Raw genomic sequence first — 25,567 nt, forward strand, 5'->3', positions numbered from 1 at the left:
ATTGAAAGGGGAAGAAGGAAGACAGGAATGATATAAATACAGGACACATATGAAATTTAAATGTTTTATTTTAAAAATAATAAATTTTTTAAATTAAAAAAGGAAATTCAGTTTAATGGCTAAGCTCTGGTGAAAGGTCTCCGAGTTCCTCATTTTACCAGTCCCTAGGAAAAATTCACAGATGTAATGATGGGAAAGGTCAACAGCTCACAGATGACCATAGCTGTCCTTTGAGCTTTATGAGTGCACTGACCTCTCTACTCATTCCTGTATCATTTAACTGAGTTGGAAGTTTGGAGTAAAAATGGAAAGATCACTACGATATGGGACCAGATGTCCCTAGGAACCAGATGTACTCCTCTAGTGCCTAATGTAGGACTAAAAACCATCCACCTACCCCATGACAGAAAATCACTCCTCTCTCACCCTCCCTCCTTCTTTCCTCCCTCCTCCTTCCTCATATACACACCCTTCATACCTATCCTACTAATTTTCAAAAAGTCACATCTAAGACATTTAACTAGAAACTAAGTTATGTGCACAGCATCAATTTGCCTAGAATCCTCCTGTTTCCAAATTTCCCATTTGGGATAAACCAGTAAAACTACCAAGTCTAAGTTACAAACTTTGGGAAATCCCTAAATCCTAGAACCACTGGCTCAAAGTTCCCAGGCCGGAAGAGACTGAGAACAATGTGCGGGTTGGTGACCAGAGGAGCGGTCATGGGAAAGGACTGGACCATAGAGAACAGTAAGTTAGGACCAAAACAGGACAGTTCTCTCCAGTTTTCCATCCCTTCCTTCACCCCCAGGAAAGACAAGAGACTCAAACAGACCTGAGATATGATGACTTTATTCTGTAGACATATCCAGGGACCCAGCCCTAGGCCAGAAGCTTTGCTACTCCTTGTGGCTGTCTTTGTGAGATGCCACGCCCACTTTTATCACCATCAGAAGGAACTCCTCGAAGTTAATTGCATTGTCACTATTGATGTCCAACTCTCTGAACAAGTTTTCGATATTCGCATTCTGTCAAGAAGAATTGGGGGGGGTGAGTTCAGACTGTATCAGAGAAAAGTAAGCGAGGACTATCTGTGGATAAGTATTGGCTAACTGCAAAAAGCAACTTGGAGAGCCAGCCATCCCAGCACCATTAGAAAACCCTGAGAGAAATGCAAATCAAAACAACCCTGAGATTCCACCTCACACCAGTCAGAATGGCTAAGATCAAAAATTCAGGTGACAGCAGATGCTGGCGAGAATGTGGAGAAAGAGGAACACTCCTCCATTGTTGGTAGGATTGCAAGCTTGTACAACCACTCTGGAAATCAGTCTGGCGGTTCCTCAGAAAATTGGACATAGTACTACCGGAGGATCCAGCAATACCTTTTCTGGGCATATATCCAGAAGATGTCCCAACCGGTAAGAAGGACACATGCTCTACTATGTTCATAGCAGCCTTATTTATAATAGCCAGAAGCTGGAAAGAACCCAGATGCCCCTCAACAGAGGAATGGATACAGAAAATGTGGTACATTTACAGAAGGGAGTACTACTCAACTATTAAAACCAATGAATTTATGAAATTCCTAGCCAAATGGATGGACCTGGAGGGCATCATCCTGAGTGAGGTAACCCAATCACAAAAGAACTCGCACAATATGTACTCACTGATAAGTGGATATTAGCCCAGAAATTTAGAATACCCAAGATATAAGATACAATTTGCTAAACGCAAGAAACTCAAGAAGAACGAAGACACCTTGCCCCTTCTTAGAATTGGGAACAAAACACCCATGGAAGGAGTTACAGAGATAAAGTTTGGAGCTGAGACGAAAAGATGGACCATCTAGAAACTGCCATATCCGGGGATCCATCCCATAATCAGCTTCCAAACGCTGACACCATTGCATACACTAGCAAGATTCTGCTAAAAGGACCCAGATATGACTATCTCTTGTGAGACTATGCCAGGGCCTGGCAAACACAGAAGTGGATGCTCACAGTCAGCTATTGGATGGATCACAGGGCCCCCAATGGAGGAGCTAGGGAAAGTACTCAAGGAGCTGAAGGGATCTGCAATCCTATAGATAGAACAACAATACGAACAAACCAATACCCCCCCCCCCAGCTCGTGTCTCTAGCTGCATATGAATCAGAAGATGGCCTAGTCGGCCATCAGTGGAAAGAGAGGCCCATTGGTCGTGCAAACTTTATATGCCTCATTACAGGGGAACACCAGGGCCAAGAAGTGGGAGTGTGTGGGTAGGGGAGTGGGTGGGGGAGTGTGTGGGGGACTTTTGGGATAGCATTGGAAATGTAATTGAAATAAATACCCAATTAGAAAAATGGAAAAAAGGAAAAGAAAACCCTGAGAATGCAACACCTCCTCACCTGCACAAACTGAGGACACTCAGTAGTGACCATTTTCTTGAAGTCATTCTTGTAGAGGGCATGGTGATTTCCTTGTATATTGGAATAATTGTGGTAGACATCAATGAGGTTGCTCAAGGCCTTCTCCAGGTCAGACGACATTGTCACGAAAGATTTCCTTTCACCTGAAAGGAAAAGTCGCAGAGGGATGGGAGCTGCAGTTACTCACGGTAGGGTGACAACTGAGTGGGCATTCAGGTTTTTAACCCAAGAATGAGCTTTGACCTGGCCTGTACCACTCAGATAACTAAACCCAAAAAATGGCTCTATCTCTGATGGGAAGGGGTAGGAGAGAGCATTGGAGAGACTTTAGTACACACACACACACACACACACACACACACACAAGTGTAGCAAACTCTCCACACTAAACACTCCCTGCCCTCTTCTGCTAGACACTGCTAGAAGGCTCCACACCATTCCACTTCCTTTATCCTCAAGCTTTTGAACGGTGCTGGAGACTTCCCCACCCTTTCTTGCCCTCTCAGAGAAGGCTACTCTATCCCCCAACCCTCGCTAAGGAAAGCCTACACTGTGAGACAGAGTCACATAGCCCTACTTACACGATGTCTTGAAGACGGAGCTGACAAAGGATATGTGAGGCTAAGTGTCAGCTGCTTTTATAGAGGAAAGCTTGGCCAGCTGCCCACAGCCTCGGGCTATGGAGACAACGCTCTTCCCTTCCAGAGTTGCCACAGCCTCTGTTTCCTAACCAAGCCCATGTGGCAATCACTGAGTACAGTGAGCATTTCTGAGTCTGAGGAAGTGGGAGTGTTGGAACATTTACCAGACAGGAGTACCCAGCAGGAAGAATCAGGATGGGGCATGGCAATAAGTCCATGTCTAGGTCCCTGGCACCTCATCCCTGCATCTAAACAGACCCTCAGTCTTAGCCCTCTCCTCTGTTGCCATTGCTGATCCAATGCCTTCATGTCCAGTCTACCTCTGAACTGAACTGAACTGAACTGAACTGAACTGAAATGAAATGAAATGAAATGAAATGAAATGAAATGAAATGAAATGAAATGAAATGAAATGAAATGAAATGAAGGTGTATGTTTCTGTATGAGTGTGGGTGCATAGAAAAGACAACTTCTCCAAGTTCTCAAAGTACCAAAGACCTCAGAAACATTGCTGGTTCTAGCTACTGGATATTAGTAAAGTTTGGAGTACTGCTGTGGGGTTGTATTTGGATGGGTAGGTACAGTCTTTGGGGGATAGCTGTGTTCCCAAGAGTTGGACAAGTTCCTAACCTGCCCATGACTCTTAATGATCATTCTGCTCTAGAAGCTAAGGATGTCCTGAGTCTTTGGATGTAATTCCTGGTCTTCATTCTGTCCACCCTCAGCTGCCACTAAGTCAGTGCATGATAACAGTAGAGACCCTTCCAGCCTCTCAGAATGGTCACTGTGCCTTAGAACCCAGGAGCCTGGGATGAAGAGAGGAGTAAACTCTAGGATGGTGAGGGGTCAAGTATTTTGGAGAGTCCATGTGAGTCTCATGCCCAAGGGAAAAAGAAGAGGGGGTGATTCCCAGGAATTCACAGGTGCAATCCCCAAGCCCAGTAAAATACCACTTGAATTAACTGGCTGCCAGTTTATAGAGATCTATGGAGTATTTCTCATATGGGTGGGTTTCATTATCTTACAAAAGCTTCATAATATGCTTCTCGGGAAGGCAGAGAGCTGAACCAGCCAATGTACAGACGAGGAAGCTGAAGCCCAGAAAGGTGGAGGGAGTCAACCAATTTCCCAGTCCAAATGCGTCAGAATTGCAAAGTCCCTAGCATGATCTGACAAGAACTAGAGGTGATGGGGAAAACTCATCCCTTCTCTCCTTCAGATACCAATCCTGGTTCTACTTCAGCACCCAGGCCATCAGAGCTGTGGTAGCTGATCTTTCCTATCAGCTCAATGGGATTCAGACTCACCATGAAAACAAATCTCTGGGCATGTGTGTGAGGGATTGTCTAAATCAGGTAAATTAAGACAGGAAGATCCACCTTAAACATGGGCAGTACTTTTCACAGGTTGAGGTCCAGTTGGAGAACAGGGTATTTGCCCCCTTGCTCTCTGATTCCTGACTAGAAACACACTGTGACAGCTGCCTCTTGTTCTGTCTGCCATGCATTCCCCATTCTGATAGACTATATGCTCTGGAATTGCAAGCCAAAATAAAGCCTTCTTTAAGTTGCTTTTTTCTGGTTTGTTGTTGTTGTGGTGGTGGTGGTGGTGGTGGTGGTGGAGGTGGTGGTGGTGGTGGGTTATTACAATAATGAGCCAAGTAACAGTTCCTTGGGGAAGTGGGTGAATTAACCTCTCTCCTTCCAGTTTCCACTGCCCACTAGATTTCAATAAGCCACTTCCTTCCACTATAGCTGTGTGACCAAAGTTGAGCCAATTAATCATCCTCTTTTGCTTTAATTACATCAAGTATTATATAAAGATTGAAAACATACTATATCTTCAACTCCATGAAAAGAGAGAAGTGTCTTGTATTTTGTATGTGTACTTGTATTTGTATCTCATAATGGATTAATATTTAAAATATTAGAACCCTGAAAATTCAACAGCAAAAATAAAACCATCCCAAAAAGAAAGTGAAAGGGGGATTAAAGTAGATGTTTCTCCATACTGTATACAAACACCCAACAAGCATTTGAAATAATGTTCAGCACCATAAACTATTAGAAAAAAGCAAGTCAACCTACAGGAGATATATATACATATATATATATATATATATATATATATATATATATATATATAGAGAGAGAGAGAGAGAGAGAGAGAGAGAGAGAGATCGTTAGGATGATATAATAAGTAAATAAATAATAAGTTAATAAATAAGTAGCAGAAAAATCACAGGTGTTACCACAGAAGAGAAATTGGAAGCAAGGTCCCTCTCGGATTTTTAGCTAAAATGCAATAGAGAAGCCTTGTGCCCTGTGACAGAAGTGTAGAATATGAAACTGCCATTCCTTGGGCTCCAAATAATTACCACATAATCCAGCAGTTCCACTTGTGAATGTATAGACAAAAGACTGGATAATGAGGCCTCATAAAGATGTTTCTTCACAGCCTGGGGATTCTTATGGAAGAGTAAGTGGGAGGATTACAGGTCCCAAAATGGGTAGGAACTTCAGAGGAAGGCCAACAGATTCAACTAACCTGGACCCTTGGGTCTCTCAGAGATTGAACCACCAACCAAAGAGCATACATGAACTGGACCTAGGCCTCCCCACTTATATGGAGTAGATGGGCAGCTTGGTCTTTATATGGGTCTGAAACAACAGGAGTGGGGTCTATCCCAAAAGCTGTTGCCTGTATATGCGATATGTTCTTCCAGCTGGGCTGCCTGGTCTGGTCTCAGTGGGAGAGGATGTGCCTAGCCCCACAGAGACTTGATATGCCAGGGTTGAGGGATACTCAGGGGGCCCCACCCTCTCATATGCTCCTTCACTCAGATCAGCACCATCCAAGAGAACCCAAGAGGGGAAGCAACAGCAGTGTGCATGGATGGATGAGTGATAAATGTGCTTTGCATACAGTGGAATACTAGCCAGCCTTGGTAAAGGAAGCAAGTTCTGGCACATGATGAAACATGGATGACCTGTAAGGAGAAATCAAGTGTGGTTCCAGTTGTACGAGGTGTTTCTATTAGTCAGATTTATAGAACCAAAGTTAGAGAGTCTGGGAAGAGGAAAAATGAGCCACAGTTTAATGGGATGCACTGTCAATGTCGAAAGAGGAAGCAAGTTCTGGAGATGAGCTGTCCAACAATGCAAATGTAAATAACCTTACTGGACTATACACCTGGAGAAGGATAGATGACAAAATTGCTGTCACATGTAATTGAACACAATCAAGTGTTATAATTTTCAATGCCTGTACCTATAAAGTTGGCTTCATACTCAGTTCTATGTGGGATGTTTTTGATAAAGCCCTCACCTCAGGCTCAAGAATCTATGTATGCCAAAGAGGAGGCAGGGAGATTGTAAGAGCCAGAGGGGATGGATGACACCAAGGAAACAGTGTCTTTCAGACACAGCAGGGCTGGTGCACATATGAACTCATAGGACCTACAGGACCTGCACAACTTAAACCAGATGGTCCCAGCACTGAGAAAGGGAAGAAGTGGGCAAGGCTCCCACACATAATCAAGAAACTATCTGCAATTCACACCCACTGACAAAGGGAAAATAAGTTTTCTCCAATGGTATCTTAACCAGAGGTCAGGGCAGACCCCATGGCCAGGAGCAGTTGGCCAACACAGAATGAACTCACTGGTATTTTTGCTGACTTTATGTCTCATTTTTTGGGGATCTCTCTCTCTCTCTCTCTCTCTCTCTCTCTCTCTCTCTCATTGGTCTTTTGCTTGTTTGTTATTGTATTGAATTTTGAGTTGTTTCTTTTTCTCGCTCTTATACAATACATCCCAACAGCAGCCTCCTCTCCCTCCTTTTCTCCCAACTAAGCACCTCCTGTCTTCCCCAGATCCCCTCTCATTTCCCCTCAGAAAAGAGCAGGCCTTCTGGTTATATCAACCAAACTTGACACATCAAGATGCAATAAGGCTCAGCACAGACTCTCATATCAAGGCTGGACAAAGCGATCTAGTAGGAGAAAAAGGATCCATGAGCAGGCAAAGGAGTCAGAGAAACCTCCACTCCCATTGTTAGGAGTTCAACAAAAACCTCAAGCTAAAGAGCCACAGCATGTATGCAGAGGGCCTGGTGCAGATCCATACAGGTTCCGTGATTGTCACTTCAGTCTCTGTGAGCCCCTATGAGCTCTGCTTAGTTGATTCTGTGAGCCATGTTCTCCAGGTGTCCACAACCCCTCTGGCTCCTAAATCCTTCCTCTTCCACTTCTGTAGGGTTCCCTGAGCTCTGCCTAATATTTGGCTGTGGGTCTCTGATCTGTTCCCATTAGGAATCATTTCATTGCTGTTGCTGCTGCTGCTGCTATTGTTGCTGCTGCTGTTTTGTCAGTCATGTCTGATTCTACCCTAAATCTCTGAGACATCCAGCTTCCAGATCCTGGCCATCTAGGCAGTATCAGGCATGGACTCCCTCTAGTGGTTGTAGGTCTCAGGTTAACCAGTTATTGGTTGGCCACTCCCACAAGTTCTGAGCCACCATTGCTCCAGCACATCCTTCCAGTAGGGCAGGTTGTGGGTCATAGATTTTGTTGCTGGGTTGATGTTCCAGACCCACCACTTTGTCCAGCCTTGATATGAGAGTCTGTGCTGAGCCTTATTGCATCTTCTGTAACACTTGCCTAGTTACAGAAGATGACTGGTTCAGGCTCTATATCCTCCACTACTAGGAATCCTTGCTACAGTCAACCTCTTATGTTCCAGGAAGTTTCCACTGCACTAAGTTCCCATATCACCCCCTAAATGCCCACCTATTTCAGTCGTCTCTCCTGTTCTCTATGCCTCTGTCTCTCCCTCCCCAACCTGATCTCTCCTGTTCCCATCCCTCTCACCCTTATCCACCATACACCCACAAAAATCTATTTCCCCTTCCCTGGGAGATCTGTGATCCCCACTAGGCCTCTCATATTTATCTAAATTTTTCTGGGTCTATGGATTATAGTATGATTACTCATTACTTAACAGCTAATATCCACTAATAAGTCACTACATATCATGTTTGTCTTTCTGGGTCTGGATTGCCTTGTTCAGATGGATTTTTTTTTCTAGTTCCATCCATTGGCCTGAAATTTTCATGATGTCATTTTTTCTAACAGATGAGTAATACTTCATTATGTAAATATACACATTTTTTATCCATTCTTTGGTTGAGAAATATTTAGGTTGTTTTCAGTTTCTGGCCATTATGAATAAAGCCAATATGAACACAGTTGAGCAAGTGTCCTGGTGGTAGGATAGGGAATCTTTTGAGTGTATGCCCAAGAATGAATCTTGGGGTAGATCAATTCCCAATTTCCTAAGGAACTGCTATATTGATTTCCACAGTGATTGTACAAGTTTGTACTCCCATCAGCAATGAAGAAGTCTTCCCCTTGCTCCACATCCTCAACATAATGAGTTGTCATTTTTGTTGTGGATCTTAGTCATTCTGACATGTGTAAGATGGAATCTCACATAAACAAAGCTGGGTAGATGAGAACTTGTTGGGGAAACAGTCATGATCAAAATATACTATACAAATTTTTTAATTTAAAATAATAGTAAATTTAAAAATCTACTTTATGGGAATCAATACCACATGAGTATTTTTTATTTTTTAAGAATTTCATCCACCTATACAATGTATTTTTATCATATTCACTACCTACTCCCCAATTCAACTCCACCTATATCCCTTCCATGTCCCTTTCCCAACTTCATGCTCCCTTTTCTTATAATGACCCACTAGTATTACACACACACACACACACACACATATATATATATGTATATACACATATATATATATACACATATATATATATATATATGTGTGTGTGTGTGTGTACATATGGGTGTGGGGTCATCCATAAAGAGTGGTCAACCTGCCAGAGAGTAACATTTTTTATTATACTTTTGAGAATTTCATACACATATACAATGAAATATCATACATACTCTCCATTTTGCCCCTCCAACTTCCTTCTTATATCAAAAGCCCTCTCCCACTCAACTTCATGTTGTCTTCTTCCTTTTTTTTATAACCCACTAAGACCAGCCAGTGCTGTCCACATGTATAAGAGTGTGAAGCGTGGGAAACCTACCAATGGCCACGCCCTCAAATCACAATAATTCTCCCTTCCAGAGAAGGTATCATCTGACAGTAGCTACTCAGTAAAGATGAAAGGCTGGAAAGCAACCCCTCTATCAGTTCAGGGACTTCAGCTGGCTTGCTCTTGTGTGGCTCTTGTGGAGATGACCACAGCTTATACAAGTTTATTAATGTGATATCCATGTTGTGTCCAGAAGATAGCATTTCCTAGCACTGCTCTTCACTATCCAGGTCTCAGTTTGTGCGTCTATTATTATGATAAAACACAATGAGCAAAAGCAACTTGGGAAGGAAAGGGTTTATTTCATCTGACAACTTGTAGTCCATCATTCAGAGAAGTGAGAGCTGGAACTCGAAACAAGGACCTGGAGGCAGGAACTGAAGCAGACAACATGGAGAAGTTCTATTTACTGGCTTGCTCCTTATGGCTTGTTCAGCCTGCTTTCTTAGACCGCTCAGGACCACCTGCTCAGGGGTGGCACCCAGTAAGCTGGGCCCTCCCACATCAATCAAGAAAGTGGTCTCAAGTTTTCCCATAGGTTACTCAGTATTCTCCCAACTGAGGTTCCCTCTTTCAAAATGACTCTAGCTTGGACAAGTTTACATACAATTAACCTGCATGCTCTAATTCTTACTTTCTTTCTGCCTTCTCTAGCATTGCCTGAGCCTAGAAAGGAGTGGAGGTTGGTAATAACTAGCACTCCATCACTTATTTTCAATACTTTAGCCAGTTATGCATCTCTCCATTAGCTGCTGCTCACTGTAAAAAGAGGTTTCTCTGGGCACTACTCTTATTGAATAACTAACCACTTTCTAACTGGATTTTGAAGTCTGTGCCACAGGAAAAAATTAATGTCTAATATATTAACCATGATCCAAATCCCAGGGCTAGGGAGCTCATAGGCCCTCGGGTACAAACCACGCTTCATTAAAAAGCTTACACATTAAAAAAAAAAAAAAAAAAAAAAAGCTTGGCATGGTAGCAAATGTATCTAATTCCAACATTCAGGAAGGTTGAAACAGGAGGGTTGCCATGAGATCAAGGTAATCCTGGGCTGCATAATGAGAGAGAGAGAGAAAGAGAGAGAGAGAGATCACATACACAGTAAACCATACAAAGTATTCCTAGAAATGGAAGAGAGCTGAGGGGAGGGTTGCCATGAATGTGTCTTGATCTGTGATTGATCCTATAACTGGACACTGAGCCCTCCAGAGTCAGACTGTTAATATCCAAATCGATGAAACAAGTTCCTGCACCTGGTCCAATGTCACTTCAGGCTCATTAGGTGCTTCAGGAAGTAATACAGGAAGGGGGGCTGTGTGGCTTAAATCTAATGATTTGGTCATATTTCCTCCATGGGACTCCTTGGTCATTTCTTAGTAGTGTTATAGATGCAGAAGCCCAGGTTCCTCAGCCTGTTCTTCCAGAAGGACCAAGGAGGGGCCTTCTGCTTGTCCCACTCAAGACATTGTTAGCTGACCACAAGCCAGCACAGTGTCTGACATGCACAAAGGCAGCAGCCACAACTGTAATAGCAGTGAATAATAGAGGCTAATAACTGACAATTACTGGGTGTGTGTTGTGTGTACCATTGTGAGGACTTCCCCAATGCTTTACTTACATAAACCCTCTTAACTCTCAATCCTATGAGGTACATGCATTATAGACCCCATTGTACAGAGGCCCTTCATGAGACACTGGAATAGAAGTGCCTTAAGATGGGATGTGACAACGTCTATTTCCTCCACAGCTTGGAATGCCTCTGTCCTGACAAATTTCTTATTTTAACTACCCAGCTAAGGTAGTATCTACCTTCTCCATCCTGCCCTCCATCAATCTCCCCGACAATATATCTAATCCTCTTTCCTCTGTTCCTCACAAGCCCTTATCTACTGTCCAATAAGTCTCTTTTGTAAGAGGGAATGGTATGCATCCACCATGATAAAAGATAACAAAATAGAACTCAATGTTTTATCACAAGTTTCCAACCAATAATCAGCCCATAGTTTATACATATTCTCCACCAGGCATGATTTTACTTGATTATGCATACATCACCTTACCCCAAAGCAACACATCTCTTTTTAAAGTGTGTTTACATCTGCTGATTCTTTTGATACTCTTGGAAGTCTAGTAGAGTAAACTTTACAAGTAAAATTTTCCCTGTGTAAACCATAAGGAAACTGAGGCACATGTGCCACTCAACACCTCTCCTCGGGCTCACTGAACTTAAGGTGTTTATGAATGAGGGCTTCCTGCCAGCATCCTTGGTAGAATGAGTAAGGCGTGGGTCCTTGAACAATAACCACCAGATAGCAGTCCCTCTAAGTGGGCAGCAGGGTTGTCTGACAGCAGCAGCCACATGTGTGTGCTGAGAACAGAACTGACTCGGCAGAAATGAAGACATTCTAAAGAAACATTTTGTGGCTCTCAGTTTGACTATCAGACTATTGAAACAATGGACTCCAACGAAATGGGAAGCTCCCCAAAGATGTCATGGTGGGAGAAGTTAAAGGCACCAGCCAGAGAGGGACCTGTCTCTAGAAAAAAAAGATTTCCCACCATTCTAACAACTTGTCCGACTGCCTTACAGGATCAGTGATGTGCAGGACCACACCTTGACTAGGACTACTTAGACATACATATCCTTGGCCCTCCATGTAAATTTCCATCTTACTTTAGAAACTTGGAGAGTTCATTGGGTCTCTTTGTCCTTCTTCCCAACATGGCCACATGAATAAATCTTTCTCTGATTCCCACTTGTTATTTTGCTCTTTTAATTGACTTACTGGGGATAGGTGGCTAGACCTGACTTGGGGCACTGATTATGACCTCCAAGTTCAGTAACAAGAAATAAATGAGCATGCTAGAGGAAAGGCCAATTTGTAATTACCTGACAATATGGAGCAATCTAGGATGAGAGTGGCAGGGCTGTGTTTACAGGAAAAGGCTAAGACCCCAGGCTTGTGTCTCAACAGCCAGCTCTGAGGAAACCTGGGCAGAGGAAGCAGCACTGGTGGGGAAATCATCAGGAAGTGTTGGGTAGGTGTCAAGTGCTTAGGCTGCCAGGGCTTCTGTTACCCTGAAAGGTCAGTGCGACCCACCACCGTGTGTCAGTGTAACCTGTAGGACCTGCCTGGACCCTGGGGGAGAGCAGCTGAGTAACTCTGGCTCTTTGATATGAACAAGAAGTCATCAAGAGGTGTCATAGGAGGGACATAGGTCTAAGTCACTAGATTTCAGTTCCATAGGTCCCCTTCCTGATTTCCTTCCTCAAAAACCTGCTGAACCAATCATGTGAGGACACTAGGCCAGTTGCATAAAGATAGAGGTATGCCCTTTATGGGACTAGACTTTGAGGGGAAAGGGATACAAGCTTCTGCCCAGTCTTCAAAAAAGACAGGCCACCAAGTAGGACACTAACAGTGCCCAAAAAAAAACCCTTCCTGAAAGAGTCTTCCCTCATCTCTAGGCTCCAGGAAGAAAAGGAAAAATGAAACAGCCAGGCAGCCACAGGGACCAGTCAGGAGGGCAGGGACCACAGGACTGGGTCCACTGAGTCATGAATAGCTCGGAATCATGAGAAATACCAGACAGTATCATGTTATATTAGTAACAACCACACCCAGCCACTCTTTCCTCCAAGAAGCCTTCCGTGGTTGACAACTCCCAGCTTCTGCTCATCACTCTTCTCATGGCAGGTATCTGCTGCTTGGTTGGGCTAGGTTGCTGGCTTTGCAGGTACTTGCCTTGCCTCTCTGACTCAGCATACACCAAAGCCAGTGAACAGTGCTCCCTAGCACACTGGCTTCCATGGTGACATGGGTCATGTCCAGGTCAACAACCAGCATCATCTTCTCCAGGATCATCAGCAGCAGATACCTGGGTCTCACTCTGGACCCTTCCCCCAAAAGAAATCTGTCCTTGAGGACTAAGACTTTGACGTTTACATTTCTCTCCTGTCTCCTCCCTTTCTTCTGTCCCTATGTACAGCTACTGACTTGTCCACACTGCACCTGTCCAGAATGGACAAGAACCCCTAAGTGAGTCTCCCATCTCTCCCCACAAGATCCATCCTCCAAGGTACCCAAATTCCACTACACCACTTTCAAGGATAAAATCCAAATCTTGGTGTCCTCCTGAATAAATGAAGCTCATATGTTCCCCTTGGACATTTATTTCAAGAGTGCTCTCCACTGTTCCAGGCATACCATCTGGGTCTCTGGTGCCATTATATCTTCTTGAAACACTTCCTCCTCCCCTTCCTGGTCCTGGGTATCTCCTGTCCTCCCAATCTCCTGTGTGTGCAGACTCACAAAAGGACTCCTTCTATTCATCATTATCCATGTGGCTCCCCTCCCCCCTATCCCGCATGTGCAGTGAATGATCAGTCAATAGCATCATTGGGAGTCTTACTTCCTTCTCAGAGGGGACCCTGGCCCAGAGAAGAGCCCCTTCCTTATAGACTTGAGATCAGACAGCAGGTCATCTCACACCTCAGATAAGATTTCTGTTAGCAAGCCTGGGTGTCTTGCATCAGATAAGGGCACCTTGGATTCAAGGCCGGTATTCCCCCATGAAGCAAGGTATCACTGAAGGCAGGAGCCATGTCTTCTGCCCAAAACAATGTTCCTGATAATAAAAACTAAACTTCTTTTACTGAACATTAAGGGATACCCAGAACCATGACCTGAGTACTTCCCAGAAATATTTGTGATATTGTTTGTATGTATGTGTACACACCTAAGAAGAAATACATTGCTGAGTTCTGTACACTGTTCATGGTCAGGTCATGTCTCGGGGAGAGGTTCTGGTGATGAGAGACTGCCTGTCCTCCCTCTAGTAGAGGCTGTGCTCAGTACAGTAGTGTGCACACAACTGCCGGTGGAACTGGAGATGATAGTCCTTCACCAGCTTGCCCAAGATGTACAGGAACTCATCAAAGCAGATCTGGTTGTCCTTGTTTTTGTCAGCCACCCGGAACAGCTCTGTGATGTAGTATGGCTGCCTGCGGCCCTGCCAAACACAAAGAGGATCATAAACACACACTGTGCATCCTCCAGGCTCCTCCTGCTGGGGTTGAAGGGGATTACAGCAGCATGGTCCCCCTATGACAAAATCATCACGTACTACAAAATCAGGCTGAAGAGGCACTGGTGTTAATGGACACCTTGAGTTAATGCCACCTAGAGTGGCATGGGTACAGAAACCAAAAAAATAGTCTTTTCAAAAGAGAACTGTAAATAATTCCTGAATTGAAGTCCAGCAGCCTGGAGTCCCCAGAACCACTTCACCTACAGTCTGTGTCTGTGCTGTCTTCCCAAATGCACTGTAAGCGCTCCACAAGAGATGCTTGTATAGGCTTCCTGAAGGGAAGGCACTGTCTTCTTTCTCCATACCAAGAGCTCCTTAAGGGGAAAGTCTACCTGTTCCCATGCATACACACAGGACCGTCCAAGTCAGGCAGATATCTGCATGCTTTACTACCTACCTAGAAACACTATCTGGTTCATCTATTGTATGCGGAAAATGGACTAGGGCAGAGAAATGGCCACAGAAGCTGCCCAGGATATCCAAGCTGAGAACCCTGAGGCTGAAGATCCAAATGGCAATGGAAAGGACTGTTGGAGATGGGAGAGGAATGTGAGGACAGCTGGGGTTCTTACAAAGAAGATATGAGACAGGTGGAGATGGAGGACATGGTAGAAAATGAGGGGAGGGCAGAAAAAGCAGGTTTCAGCAAGATTTTCCTGGTATATGTGGGCATGCTCATGCACAGAATGGATCATCTGGGAAGTGTTTGTGGGAAGGAGGGTAACACATCTGTAAATAGCTTCAGACCTAGAGGGCAGCCCCTCATCCCTGTCGGAAATCAGCAGCTTCTCTCCCCTTACCAGCCCCACCATCCTATAACCCCATCACATCCAGAGAACAAGTCTTTCTACATCTGATGGGCTCTCCTCAGCTCCCTTATCAACACTCATCCTCACTAAGTCTACTGGCTATGCCCTTGTCTCTGTCCCCAAGAGCCCTTCAGCAAAGGCAATTCTACGGGTTCTATGATTGCAGGCCTGGGCAATCCAAGGCAGTCAGTCCCAAGGAGTTCTTCCCAGAAGGGAAATCTTTTCTTAAAACAGTTAGCAAGGAACTCCTATTCTGACTATCTTCTAAGCCCTCAGAGGAACATTGCAGAAAGAATGAAGTTGTCTTTATGCTCTTTCTCAAAGCCTGGAAGTAAGTGAAGGAAATATTTTACAAAAATGAGCAGACTCTCATTTCCTCGAAAGGTGGCAGGCCAGAAAGCCTGGGACACCAAAGACTTCAGAAGACAGCATCCTCGCTTTCCTTCAGACATGCAGTCCCTAAGAAGCACAATGGCTGAGGATTAGAGCTAATCACAGACTGGATGAGCAGGCTCTATAAGGCCAGGCAGGATCTGAAGCTGGCTCCATCTGACTCTAAGAAGCCCTAGGCATGGGAAGGGGAAGAGGTTATATTTCCCATGACCACCAGATTAGGGCAGTCTCCACAGCCTAAATTACCTACTCTAGACTCATGGCAGACATGCTGGTGAAGAGACTTTTGCTCTGAGGACTTATAGAGAGAGTCTGAGTTTGTGGCAATGTCACTAACTAAAGTGGCTTGTGAACAGAGAACAGCTCTGAGCCTGTCATGCTCTCAGGACACAGAAGGCAGAAGAATCCAAAGGTGTGGTGTCAGGCTGTAGACTCAGAGATGAGCTCTTCAGGGTACTGGAGTGAAACTAAGCTGGTGACTTCAGAGGAGTGAAGGACAGGAAATAAAGCAAACCGTGCCCTCTGCACGCCCTCCCTCCTCCCCCTCCATCCTCCCCCTCCATCCTCCCCCTCCATCCTCCTTTTAGGAACAGGAGATTCTCCTGGGAGTCGTCAATTCCTCCCACCTACCACCTCACTGCTCACTTCCAATCCAATAAACAGCACTCTCTGGGCACTTTGGTTCTCTCTTCATCTCCCACTCCAGCCCCAGACCCAACATACCAAGGTGTCCATGAAGCGAGGCACACTATCCAAGAGCAGAGCTTTCAACTCCTCCAGGGACAAGGTCTCCTTGTCCCCTTCCCGGGCAGCATAGTGATGGAAGCAGTGTATGATTTGGAAGAGGGAGTCCTCCACTGGTGTGTCTGGCATGACTGATGGACCCTGCAGGGTACAGGCAGATCAGCAGAGCAGAGGAGGAGGCTCTGGGACAGCAGAGAGTCTGTAAGGAGGAAGAAGAATCAGATCTGCTAACTGGAGGGATTCTTCCTCCTGGAGACATCTCCCCTGCCCCCAGCACTCCCCACCCACCCACCCACTTCCCTGCGCTGCATCAGAAAGAGGCCTCCTTGGACCCCTGCTGGTCCCATGTGAATTTGGTTCAATAGCTCTGCCCGCTATTGAACCTGCCTGAACTAAGAGTGAGTCCCTTCACTGGAACTGAGGGCCTTCCTGGGTCCAGGAGTGGTCTCCTCGTCGCTAATAGTCAAGATCTGAACAAACTAAAGATGGTTTGAAGCAAGGCACTGTTTTGGTTGTGTACAATGAAGATGTTGAAATCCTCAAAGAGGCAAGATCCCTTCCCCTACAATAAACTACTTGATGGGACCAGCAGAACATTAAGGTAATTATACTGCTCAGGAGAATCAGACTGGGCATTGTGCTGTTCGTGCGTTTTCTCACTGGAATATACAGACAGTCAGCACAGCCATTGACACCTTTGTCCCTACCACTGACATGTTATCTTCTCTAGGCATTGCCACACACCCCTCAGCATAAGTCTATGCTCTTGTGAGCCCTATCCTGTGGCCTTCTCACAACTCTATGCACTGTCCATCTGATGCCCATGGCCGCTCACTCCATAGAGGTGATAGGAAGTAACAGCCTTCCCTAAACCCTGTGCAAACAACAATCATATCAACCATACATCCCGCTTCTTCTGGACCAGATAGATGATAGGCAACGTATCTCAAACCTCATTCCATTTAATCCTCACAGGACCCTGAGGAGTTGATCATCATGATTCTATTCTCCTGGAGGGACAATGAAATCCAAAAAGGCTAGGGAATTTACCAAAATTACACAGCTGCTACACCTAGAATTGGCCTTGAATTCTTGTATTTGTGGACAAGGCCAAAGACACCCTTGTCCTCTGGGATTTTAAACCACTTTGAGGCCACAGTTCTGTTGTTGGAGCACTTGTTCATACTGTGTATGTTCTCCATAACATACAAGCTGAAGGTCTCTGCTCTCTAAGAGCTGCACATACCCAGCACAGCCCACACCACCCCCCAAGATCGTCTTGAAGGAGACACTGACCTGTTGCTCTTGGTGCAGGGCTGCTCAGCATCCACAGCCTGGCCTCTGTACGATCCTGGAAATCAGACAAAAGGCAGACTTCTGAGGAGGGAAACTTCTACCATGCTAGACATCCTGCCCATTCCCTGCCCACCCATTTATGACAGCCAGTGAGTGGCTTACCACAGGTTCTTCTACAGCAGGACCAAACCTTAACTGCATTCCTAGGATGACATCGTCATACTCCTGGCTTTAGGGACCCACCTCCAGGACCTGAAAAACCTAAGAATCACCAAGGTTTCATTATACATCCACTGCCTCCAATCAGAGCTCACTATCCCACCCCACCTCCTAGCCCCAGGGACATCCTTAAAAACAGCTTCCTTGGACACTCTACCTCAATTAGTGAACCTCCGAAGTCCACAGTAATGAATCACATTCATCCACTCAATCAACAAATATTTCATGAGTATTTGCAGCATGCCAGGCCCTCTACTAGGCAACATGAATAAGACACTTGGCCAGCTTGCTCACAGGATGGGGTTGAATAACAGGGCTGACAGTTATATATAGACACCATGTGCCCTAGGCAAGTATAGGACAATCAGGGTACCCATCAAGGGCCACCTCCTCCCAGAAAAAAATAATTGGGGAAGACAACTTAGGGAGGTGCTATTTGAGCAGTGTCTTGAAAATAAATGTTGAGTTACTCTGGAGAATAGAGTAGCTCTTGGCAGAGGGGACTGTGCAAGCAAAGGCTTGGAGGGATGGAACAGTATGGCCTGCTCTAGACATGGAGTTGACATGGTACGCATGCGTGCTTAAAAGGGCAAAGCTCTGGGTAGCAAACACATGAAAGGTAAAGGCTCTGTACACCTAGCCAGTGCTGAACCTTGACTTTCTAAGTGTAAAGAGCTAAGATATTGCTTTAGTAGTCTGGATGATGTGTGGAGGTCAAGACCTACACTCTCTCTCTTTCTCTCCCCCTCTCCCTCCCTCCCTCTCTCTCTCTCTCTCTCTCTCTCTCTCTCTCTCTCTCTCTCTCTCTCTCTCTCTCTCTCTCTCTCTCTCTCTCACACACACACACACACACACACACACACAAACACACACAGTGCTAGGATCAGTTTAGACCATTAGGAAATAACGAACTGCAACCTAGAACTAACTCTACTAAGTAGTCCAGACCTGTACATCTGGTCTCTACACAAGTGCCACTTAACTATGAAGGGCAAATTAACTCTCCTTCTTCATCTCACCCCAGTACAAGCCTTCTCTCAGTGGCAGCTTCTGTCTGACCATCTCAGCCCAAGTAGCACACAGGACCGCGCAGGCTGATGAGTGTATCTCCCAGAAGGTGGCGCCAAAGATCAAGCAACTGATTGAGAGTCTCCTCTGTATCCCAGAAAGTTCCCCAGAAATTGAAGGTACAGAGTAAGTGTCCTAGAGTCCCAGGGCTCAGTCCCAGCACCACAACAACCATAGCATAAAGACACACTTAATAATAGCAAATACATAACCCAGTACCTTTTCCAGTTTGCATTCCTCTAACGACACAATTTCCTCAACAGACAAGTGGCTTATCGAACCCCTATTGTCTTTCTAGGCTAAAAATATGGCTCAATTTTCTCAACTATTTGGAAATGCCAAGCTAGAACCCTAAAAATCTTTATTAAATATCTTTGATTCGTCCATCATTCACTGGTAATTTATCTCAAGAAATAGACTAACTAAATAAAGGTTTTAAGCAATAATTAAGAAAATACTCAAAAAAAGAAAGAAAGAAAGAAAATATTCACCACTGTAATGTCTATAATTTAGATGCACAGGTAAATCATGGAATTAACCCTTTTAGTATTTATACAAATACTCTATAATATTTTGTATTTCACCTCTAGTTATCACATGTGGAATGAAGATCCAATAACTAGCTGCTTGCCAAATGCTAGCACCTCTTCCTGACTTGTCTCCCTCCCTGATCACAACCCACCTCCCCCAGGGACTCTGTTCACCTCCCCCTGGCCTGTCTCCCTCCCTGATCAGAACTCACCTCCTCCAGGGACTCTCTCTGCACCAAAAGTGATTCAGACACCAGGTTATGCTACCTGCACTTCCTTCCTGACCCCATCCTCTAAGATCGCACACGCTTAAGGCTGCTTTCAGGGACCACCACCTGCTTCTGGCCCCTTTCCCTACTCTGGAACTCACCATATCCAGCCCCAGGGACTCCTCAGGCACTATGTATGTATGTATGTATGTATGTATGTATGTATACACATAGTGCATATATATATATATATATATATATATATATAGAGAGAGAGAGAGAGAGAGAGAGAGAGAGAGAGAGAGAGAGAGAGAGAGAGATTTGGAGAACACCATAAGAAAAATCTCACCTCTGAGGCATAGAAGGAGATTGCCATAGCAAAGACTTAGAAAATATGTTCAGTAAATCATAGAAGAAAAGTTCCCAAACCTGGAGTGAGAGCTGTCCATTCAGGAGAAGTCTATAGAACACCAAATAGATAAGACAAAAAAATAAAATTTTCATACTGTATTATATTTAAAACATTAGAAACACAGAATGAAAGAGGGTATTGGAGCTGCAATATAAAAAGTCTAGTATCTTAAAATTGAAGAAAAATAAAAATAATTCACGATAAAAACAAATTAAAGGAACCTATGACTCCTAACCCAATTCTACAGAGGCTACAGAAGGAATACTTCAGTGTGGAGAGAAGAATAAACACAAATAAGCAATGCTGGGATAGAAAAGACCATGAAATTAACAAAATGACAGAAATTAATACACACATTTCTTTGTTGGTTGGTTGGTTGGTTGGTTGGTTGGTTGGTTGGTTGGTTGGTTGGTTTGTTTTTCAAGACAGGGTTTCTCTGTATAGCCCTGGCTGTCCTGGAACTCACTCTGTAGACCAGGCTGGCCTCGAACTCAGAAATCCGCCTGCCTCTGCCTCCTGAGTGCTGGGATTAAAGGCGTGCGCCACCACGCTCGGCTCACACATTTCTATAATAATTCTAAATACTAATGGCCTCAGAAATACCTTGAAGAAAAATTAGCCAGGAAAATGAAATACCTGTACAATGAAAAGTTTAAAACACCAAAGAAAATTTGAAAAAGATATCAGGGGATGGAAAGACCTCTCACCCTCATGGATTTATAGTAGGATGATTGTGAAAATGGCCATCCTACCAAAAGCAATTTATATATTCAGATAGGTCCCTATCTCTTATCTTTTGTAACAGTCAGTTATAAAGTGAACCAAAGACATTAATGTAAAACTTGAAACCTTGAAACTGCAGGAGGAACACATGGAAGAAACACTAGGCAAGAACATTCTCAAAAGGACTCTCATAGCTCAGAAAATAACAGCAAGAAGTCAGAAATGAGATCGTCTGGAATCTAGAGGCCTCTGCCTAGCAAAGGAATAACCAAATAGTGAAGAGACAGTCTAAGATACAGGAGAAAAATCTTTGCTGTACGTACATTGGACATTGAGATTATATCTAAGATAATTAAGAACCCAAAATTAAATATTAAAAACCTAAATCATCTCATCAATAAAATCTACCAAACAGGTGGTTTCTCATAGGCATGATAAATGACACAGAATAATATGAAAACATATTGGGGAGGGGTGGTACACGCCTGTAATCTCAGCACTCCAGAGGCAAAAGGCAGATGGATCTCTGTGAGATTCCAGGCCAGCCTAGTCTACAGAGTGAATTCCAGACAGCCAAGGCTACACTCAGAAACCCTGTCTTGGGGGTGCAGGAGGGGGCAGAAAAAGAAAACATGTTTTACATTTTTAGTCATGATAGAAAATCAATCAGAACTAAATTGATATTGCATGTCACCCCAATCGGAATGGCTATTGTCAAATATACAAGCAACAGTACATGCTGAATATGATGCTGAGAAAAGGAATCCTGATATACTGCTGGTGGAAATGTAAATTACAGTATTCGTTATTCATGGAGGCTCCTAGAACTACCATATGATCCAGCTCTCCTACTTCTGGGAATAGACCTGAAGGGTCTATTCTATTCTATCTAAATTAGTATACCCCAGAAATACCCACACAACCATGTGTCCTAATGCACTATTCACAATAGCCACCATACATAGAATCAGCCTAAACGCCCATCAGTGGCTAGAGAAGGATAAACAGACAGATATAAGGAAGAAGGAAAATATGTCATTCACAGAAAAATAAATAGCTGTGAAGATCATTGTGCTAAGTAAAATAATCTAGACACAGACAATGTTGCAGGTGTCCTCTCGTGTGGACAACAAGCAAGTGGAAAGAGAACTGAATGGGGAGGAGAAACTGATGGGAGAGGGTAGAAATGATCAGGAAAGAGAAGACACTGAGTGTTAGGAAAATATAATGACATACCTGCACAAAAATTACATCGTGAAATTCATTAGCGTGTATACTCATTTTAAAATTAAGTAAAAAAGAAACTCTTCTATGGCCCCCAAGAAAAACAACTTCATAGTGTCTGTAGTATAGATACAATAACGTTCAATTATTTCTATTTTAATTTTTATTCAAGTTATTTATAGCCCATTGACACAAAGTAGTATTTACATCATGTGGTGAAGTGGGGGAAAAGAAACAGAGGCCTTGGTTACAATGGGGATCCCTTGGGGAGGAAGTTGGGGAAACAAAGTGGCTTAAGACAGCAGGCACTACCTCGCTCAATGGAGGCCTAAAATGCCCAAAGGGCTGGACACCAATGGGCCCTGAACTCTCTTGTACCACACGGGGAAATTCAGATGCAGAGTAACAGAAAAGGGTCCATTTTCAGTCCCCTACTTTCCTTCCACTGACTTTCCAACTCCACTGACAAGCTATTTCTTCTTCCCCTGCTTGCACTAGCCTTTTTCTGTAACATGGTGGGGGCACATCAGGTTTAGTACCATGACAACCAACTCCTACACAGGCTTCTTTGAGTATATTTAAACTATTTAATCTCCTGCTCTACACTTAGTCCTTTAGTGATCCTTCCATCACTGAATCCAGGCAACAAAGAACAGAAGGAGTGCTCTCTTCATGCTCACCAGCATTCTCTTCCCCTCTTCGTCAGAACCCTGTGAGCATCTGACTATCCATTGCACTGAAGTGATTCTGCCTCTTTCCCTGGACTGTTAGTTCCCAAAGGGCAGTTACTGATGAGACCCAGGGCCTTTAGCTTAGGGAACAGGAGTATGGGTTTGAAGTGGGGTTTTCTGCTGTTTGTTTGCTGCATGATCTTGTTAAGTTTGTTGAACTCTGTACATGTCAACTTCTCTTTACCTAACATGAAAATAAAGCCTAACTGTTTGGATTATGAGAATTAAGGAGGAATGAAGGTATGGCAGGGCTCTTGATGTCTGGTTCATTAAACACTAATTGTGCGGCTGTTGTGACTAGCTGTCAGGACAAATATGTAGAAATCTGTAAGTCAGGTGAATGATCAAATAAAACCATACCTCCTTCCAGGCTCAAAAATTCTAGCAACTCATTTGCCCATCCACTGGCCACCCAAGTGCTAAATTGAGTTATGACAAGAGCCTTCTACTCCAAATAAGATCTCTTGGGAGACACAGAACCTAGTCATTGGAAAGGCTGAGCACAGCATGGTGTGTCTTGCCCACACGAAGTAGGGCAATGCTGAAGGAAGCTGACTGTGGCCTTATGGTTTCCAGTCCGATGACAAGATTGAGCGGTATAAAGGGACTGTTCTATGTTCAGGGCACACATTCCACATGTCCTCTTGTTAGGACCTTCCTCAGCTCAGGTAAGTCAGCAAGTGACTCTTGTATCCTGGGACTGTTTTACCCTTCTCTTAGCCCATCCTGCTACCTGAAGGTTAGAAAGCATTGTGAGGCTTGAGGCTAGCCACAGCCCTGTCATCAACAGGCCAGAAAGAAGAAAGAAACACGGTACTTATAACCACCGTGAACAATCTGACCCAAGAGTGTAAGAAACAAAACAGTTGTTTCTGCTCAGCAGGTACTTATTGTAGTCATCCATCTTTGTTTCCTCATTCCCAGGATGTTCCAGGAATTGCTCTAACTAGTCCATAACTGGGCTTTAATATCTGTCACAGTCTAACTCATGTGCTCACACTTGGAGCCTACACAATATTTCATGAAGATCTTACAAAGGGTAATGATGAGGCCCCCAGGTGCCTTGTCCCTGGTAGAGGATGGGCAGTGAGCAGATGACCAAGGACCCTATCCTGCTTCCACCACTCTAACCTTGACTTTCAAGCTGGAAGAAAAGGTTTTGATGCTTCCTAAAGAGGGGTCTACCAAATATTGGGTGAGGCTGGGTGCATTATCTTAGAGCTCAATCATTGTCTATATCATAACTCCCAGTTCTTCCTGCTTCTGCATCCTGTTCATGGTCCCCACTGCTAGACTTTGGTTCACCTATATTTTCATCTTGGTTCCTGAGTAGATAAACAAATGTCCCAGGCATGTTCCTGCCTTCCTCTTTTTGAACAATAATTATTACATCACATTGAAAACGATAAGCTCTTTCTGCCCTGCCTTAGTCTTCCTTCCCTCCGTTGACACTTAGCCACATGTGAGGAGGAGGGAAACAGGATCGTTATCTTTGTTCCCTACAGACTTGTGAAAACAAACATGACAGCACCAAAGCTGAAAAGTCCATGGTGGGCGGAATCAACTTGTTTCATGAATTCAGGGATAATGACAACATGATCAAGAAGCCAGATGGGAAGAAGATATTGAAGGAGAATTTCCACAACTTCCTCAAAGTCTATGTGAATAGAAGTGTAACTTTTCAGTATTTGTTGGGCTCTGCTGTGACCCTCAGAGGGGTCTAGTTTAACCCTATGCTGAAAAGGTCAAAGATGGAGGGTGTCCTTCTAGGCCACAGAACTCTCAGTGTGGGGTGGTGGGGCTGGACTCAAGGGTAAAGCCCAAGTACAGGTAGGGTTTGGGATAAGAAGAGGGGTGGCAATGGAAGAGAGAAGTTGGGGAGGGACAAATAATACTAATGATGTTTGGAACGGCCATAGAGAAGCCTATTATTTCATGTTTACTAGAAACTACATATAATGCCCTGCATATGTGTGTGCATACATATGTATATAGTTTAAGTGAAGTTATGTCACTTGAGGGGTGATAATGCCCCTCAAGAGGCATAGACTGTCTAGCAAAAAAACAAAAACAAAAACGAAAACAAAAAGCCAGTATCAGACATGGGAAACCTTTTAAATTGTTGGTCAGAGAGACTTAGAGGCTTCCAGAGCAATGGAAGATATTGCCATTGCTCCTGGTTGCCTCCCAGAGACTGGGGGTAAGATCATCCTCAGTTATTTTTAAGGTAAATGTTCAGCAATTTAACTAATGGCTGATTGGTTTACAATCTTCATATTTTTCTCCATCTTCTCTCCTCTCGTACTCTCTATTTTCTACTGAGTTCTGAACATGAATAGAGCAATTTCACGGGATAAAGACAAGTGGGTAAAGAAGGGAGACAAAGAGGAATAGCAGAACATTGGAGCGTGGTAGGTAAGCCCTGAAGGATGCCACGGTATGGATTCTGGTCTGTAAAGAATTTCCTGCAGAAGAGACGGAGGGGCAGCTTATAAATAGAGCGCTAAAGGAACAGTATGAGTAGAGAGTGGACATTCCCACAGACAAATAATACTTTCTTCATAATTTTTATGAGACAGTCACTCATATGGATGTCCTCAAACTCACTATGTACACCAGAGTGGCCTTGAACTCAGAAATCCAACCGCCTCTGTCTCATGCATGTGGGGACTAAAGGTGTACACAACCACACCCAGCTCACTTTTCATATTTCTTGCAGGTGAGACGTAAAGAGATTTGGAGAGCCGGTTTCCTAATTCTTCCAAGGAAAATGTTCACCTTCTTGGTACAGATCAGTGTTTGGCTACTGAGATACCCAAAACAAACTTACAGGAGGAAGTACTCACTTAGACTTATCGATTCATGGGTGTCAGTCTATGGTGGATGTCGTGGTTTGGATGAGAATGGCCTCCATAAGTTTGTTTAGCTCAA

General features: G+C 44.0%; 2 protein-coding genes across 2 annotated transcripts; both read right to left on the reverse strand.

Moving 5' to 3' along the window:
* Positions 1-836: 836 nt before the first annotated feature.
* On the reverse strand, positions 837-3,053 carry S100a8 (S100 calcium binding protein A8). The gene is made up of 3 exons (XM_021159150.2): positions 2,996-3,053; positions 2,394-2,557; positions 837-1,028 (listed from the first exon to the last, which is right to left on the reverse strand). Exons 2-3 carry the CDS (start codon positions 2,532-2,534, stop codon positions 900-902), a joined length of 270 nt encoding a protein of 89 aa, XP_021014809.1. The 5' UTR covers positions 2,535-2,557; positions 2,996-3,053; the 3' UTR covers positions 837-899.
* A 10,970-nt stretch (positions 3,054-14,023) lies between these two features.
* On the reverse strand, positions 14,024-16,958 carry LOC110292022 (protein S100-A15A). The gene is made up of 4 exons (XM_085835331.1): positions 16,895-16,958; positions 16,618-16,680; positions 16,204-16,406; positions 14,024-14,200 (listed from the first exon to the last, which is right to left on the reverse strand). Exons 3-4 carry the CDS (start codon positions 16,351-16,353, stop codon positions 14,024-14,026), a joined length of 327 nt encoding a protein of 108 aa, XP_085691457.1. The 5' UTR covers positions 16,354-16,406; positions 16,618-16,680; positions 16,895-16,958.
* Between the last annotated feature and the right edge of the window lie 8,609 nt (positions 16,959-25,567).

The sequence above is a fragment of the Mus caroli genome, unplaced genomic scaffold (genome assembly GCF_978045245.1).
Source record: "Mus caroli unplaced genomic scaffold, Mus_caroli_1 scaffold_3, whole genome shotgun sequence".
NCBI lineage: Eukaryota > Metazoa > Chordata > Mammalia > Rodentia > Muridae > Mus > Mus caroli.

Excerpts from the sequence above, each read along its gene's own strand:
- S100a8 (XM_021159150.2), bottom strand. The coding sequence starts at position 2,534 with ATGTCGTCTGACCTGGAGAAGGCCTTGAGCAACCTCATTGATGTCTAC. Across the intron at positions 1,029-2,393 it reads AGTGTCCTCAGTTTGTGCAG|AATGCGAATATCGAAAACTT; the intron begins GTGAGGAGGTGT and ends TCTTCTTGACAG.
- LOC110292022 (XM_085835331.1), bottom strand. The coding sequence starts at position 16,353 with ATGCCAGACACACCAGTGGAGGACTCCCTCTTCCAAATCATACACTGC. Across the intron at positions 14,201-16,203 it reads CTCGCTTCATGGACACCTTG|GGCCGCAGGCAGCCATACTA; the intron begins GTATGTTGGGTC and ends TGTGTTTGGCAG.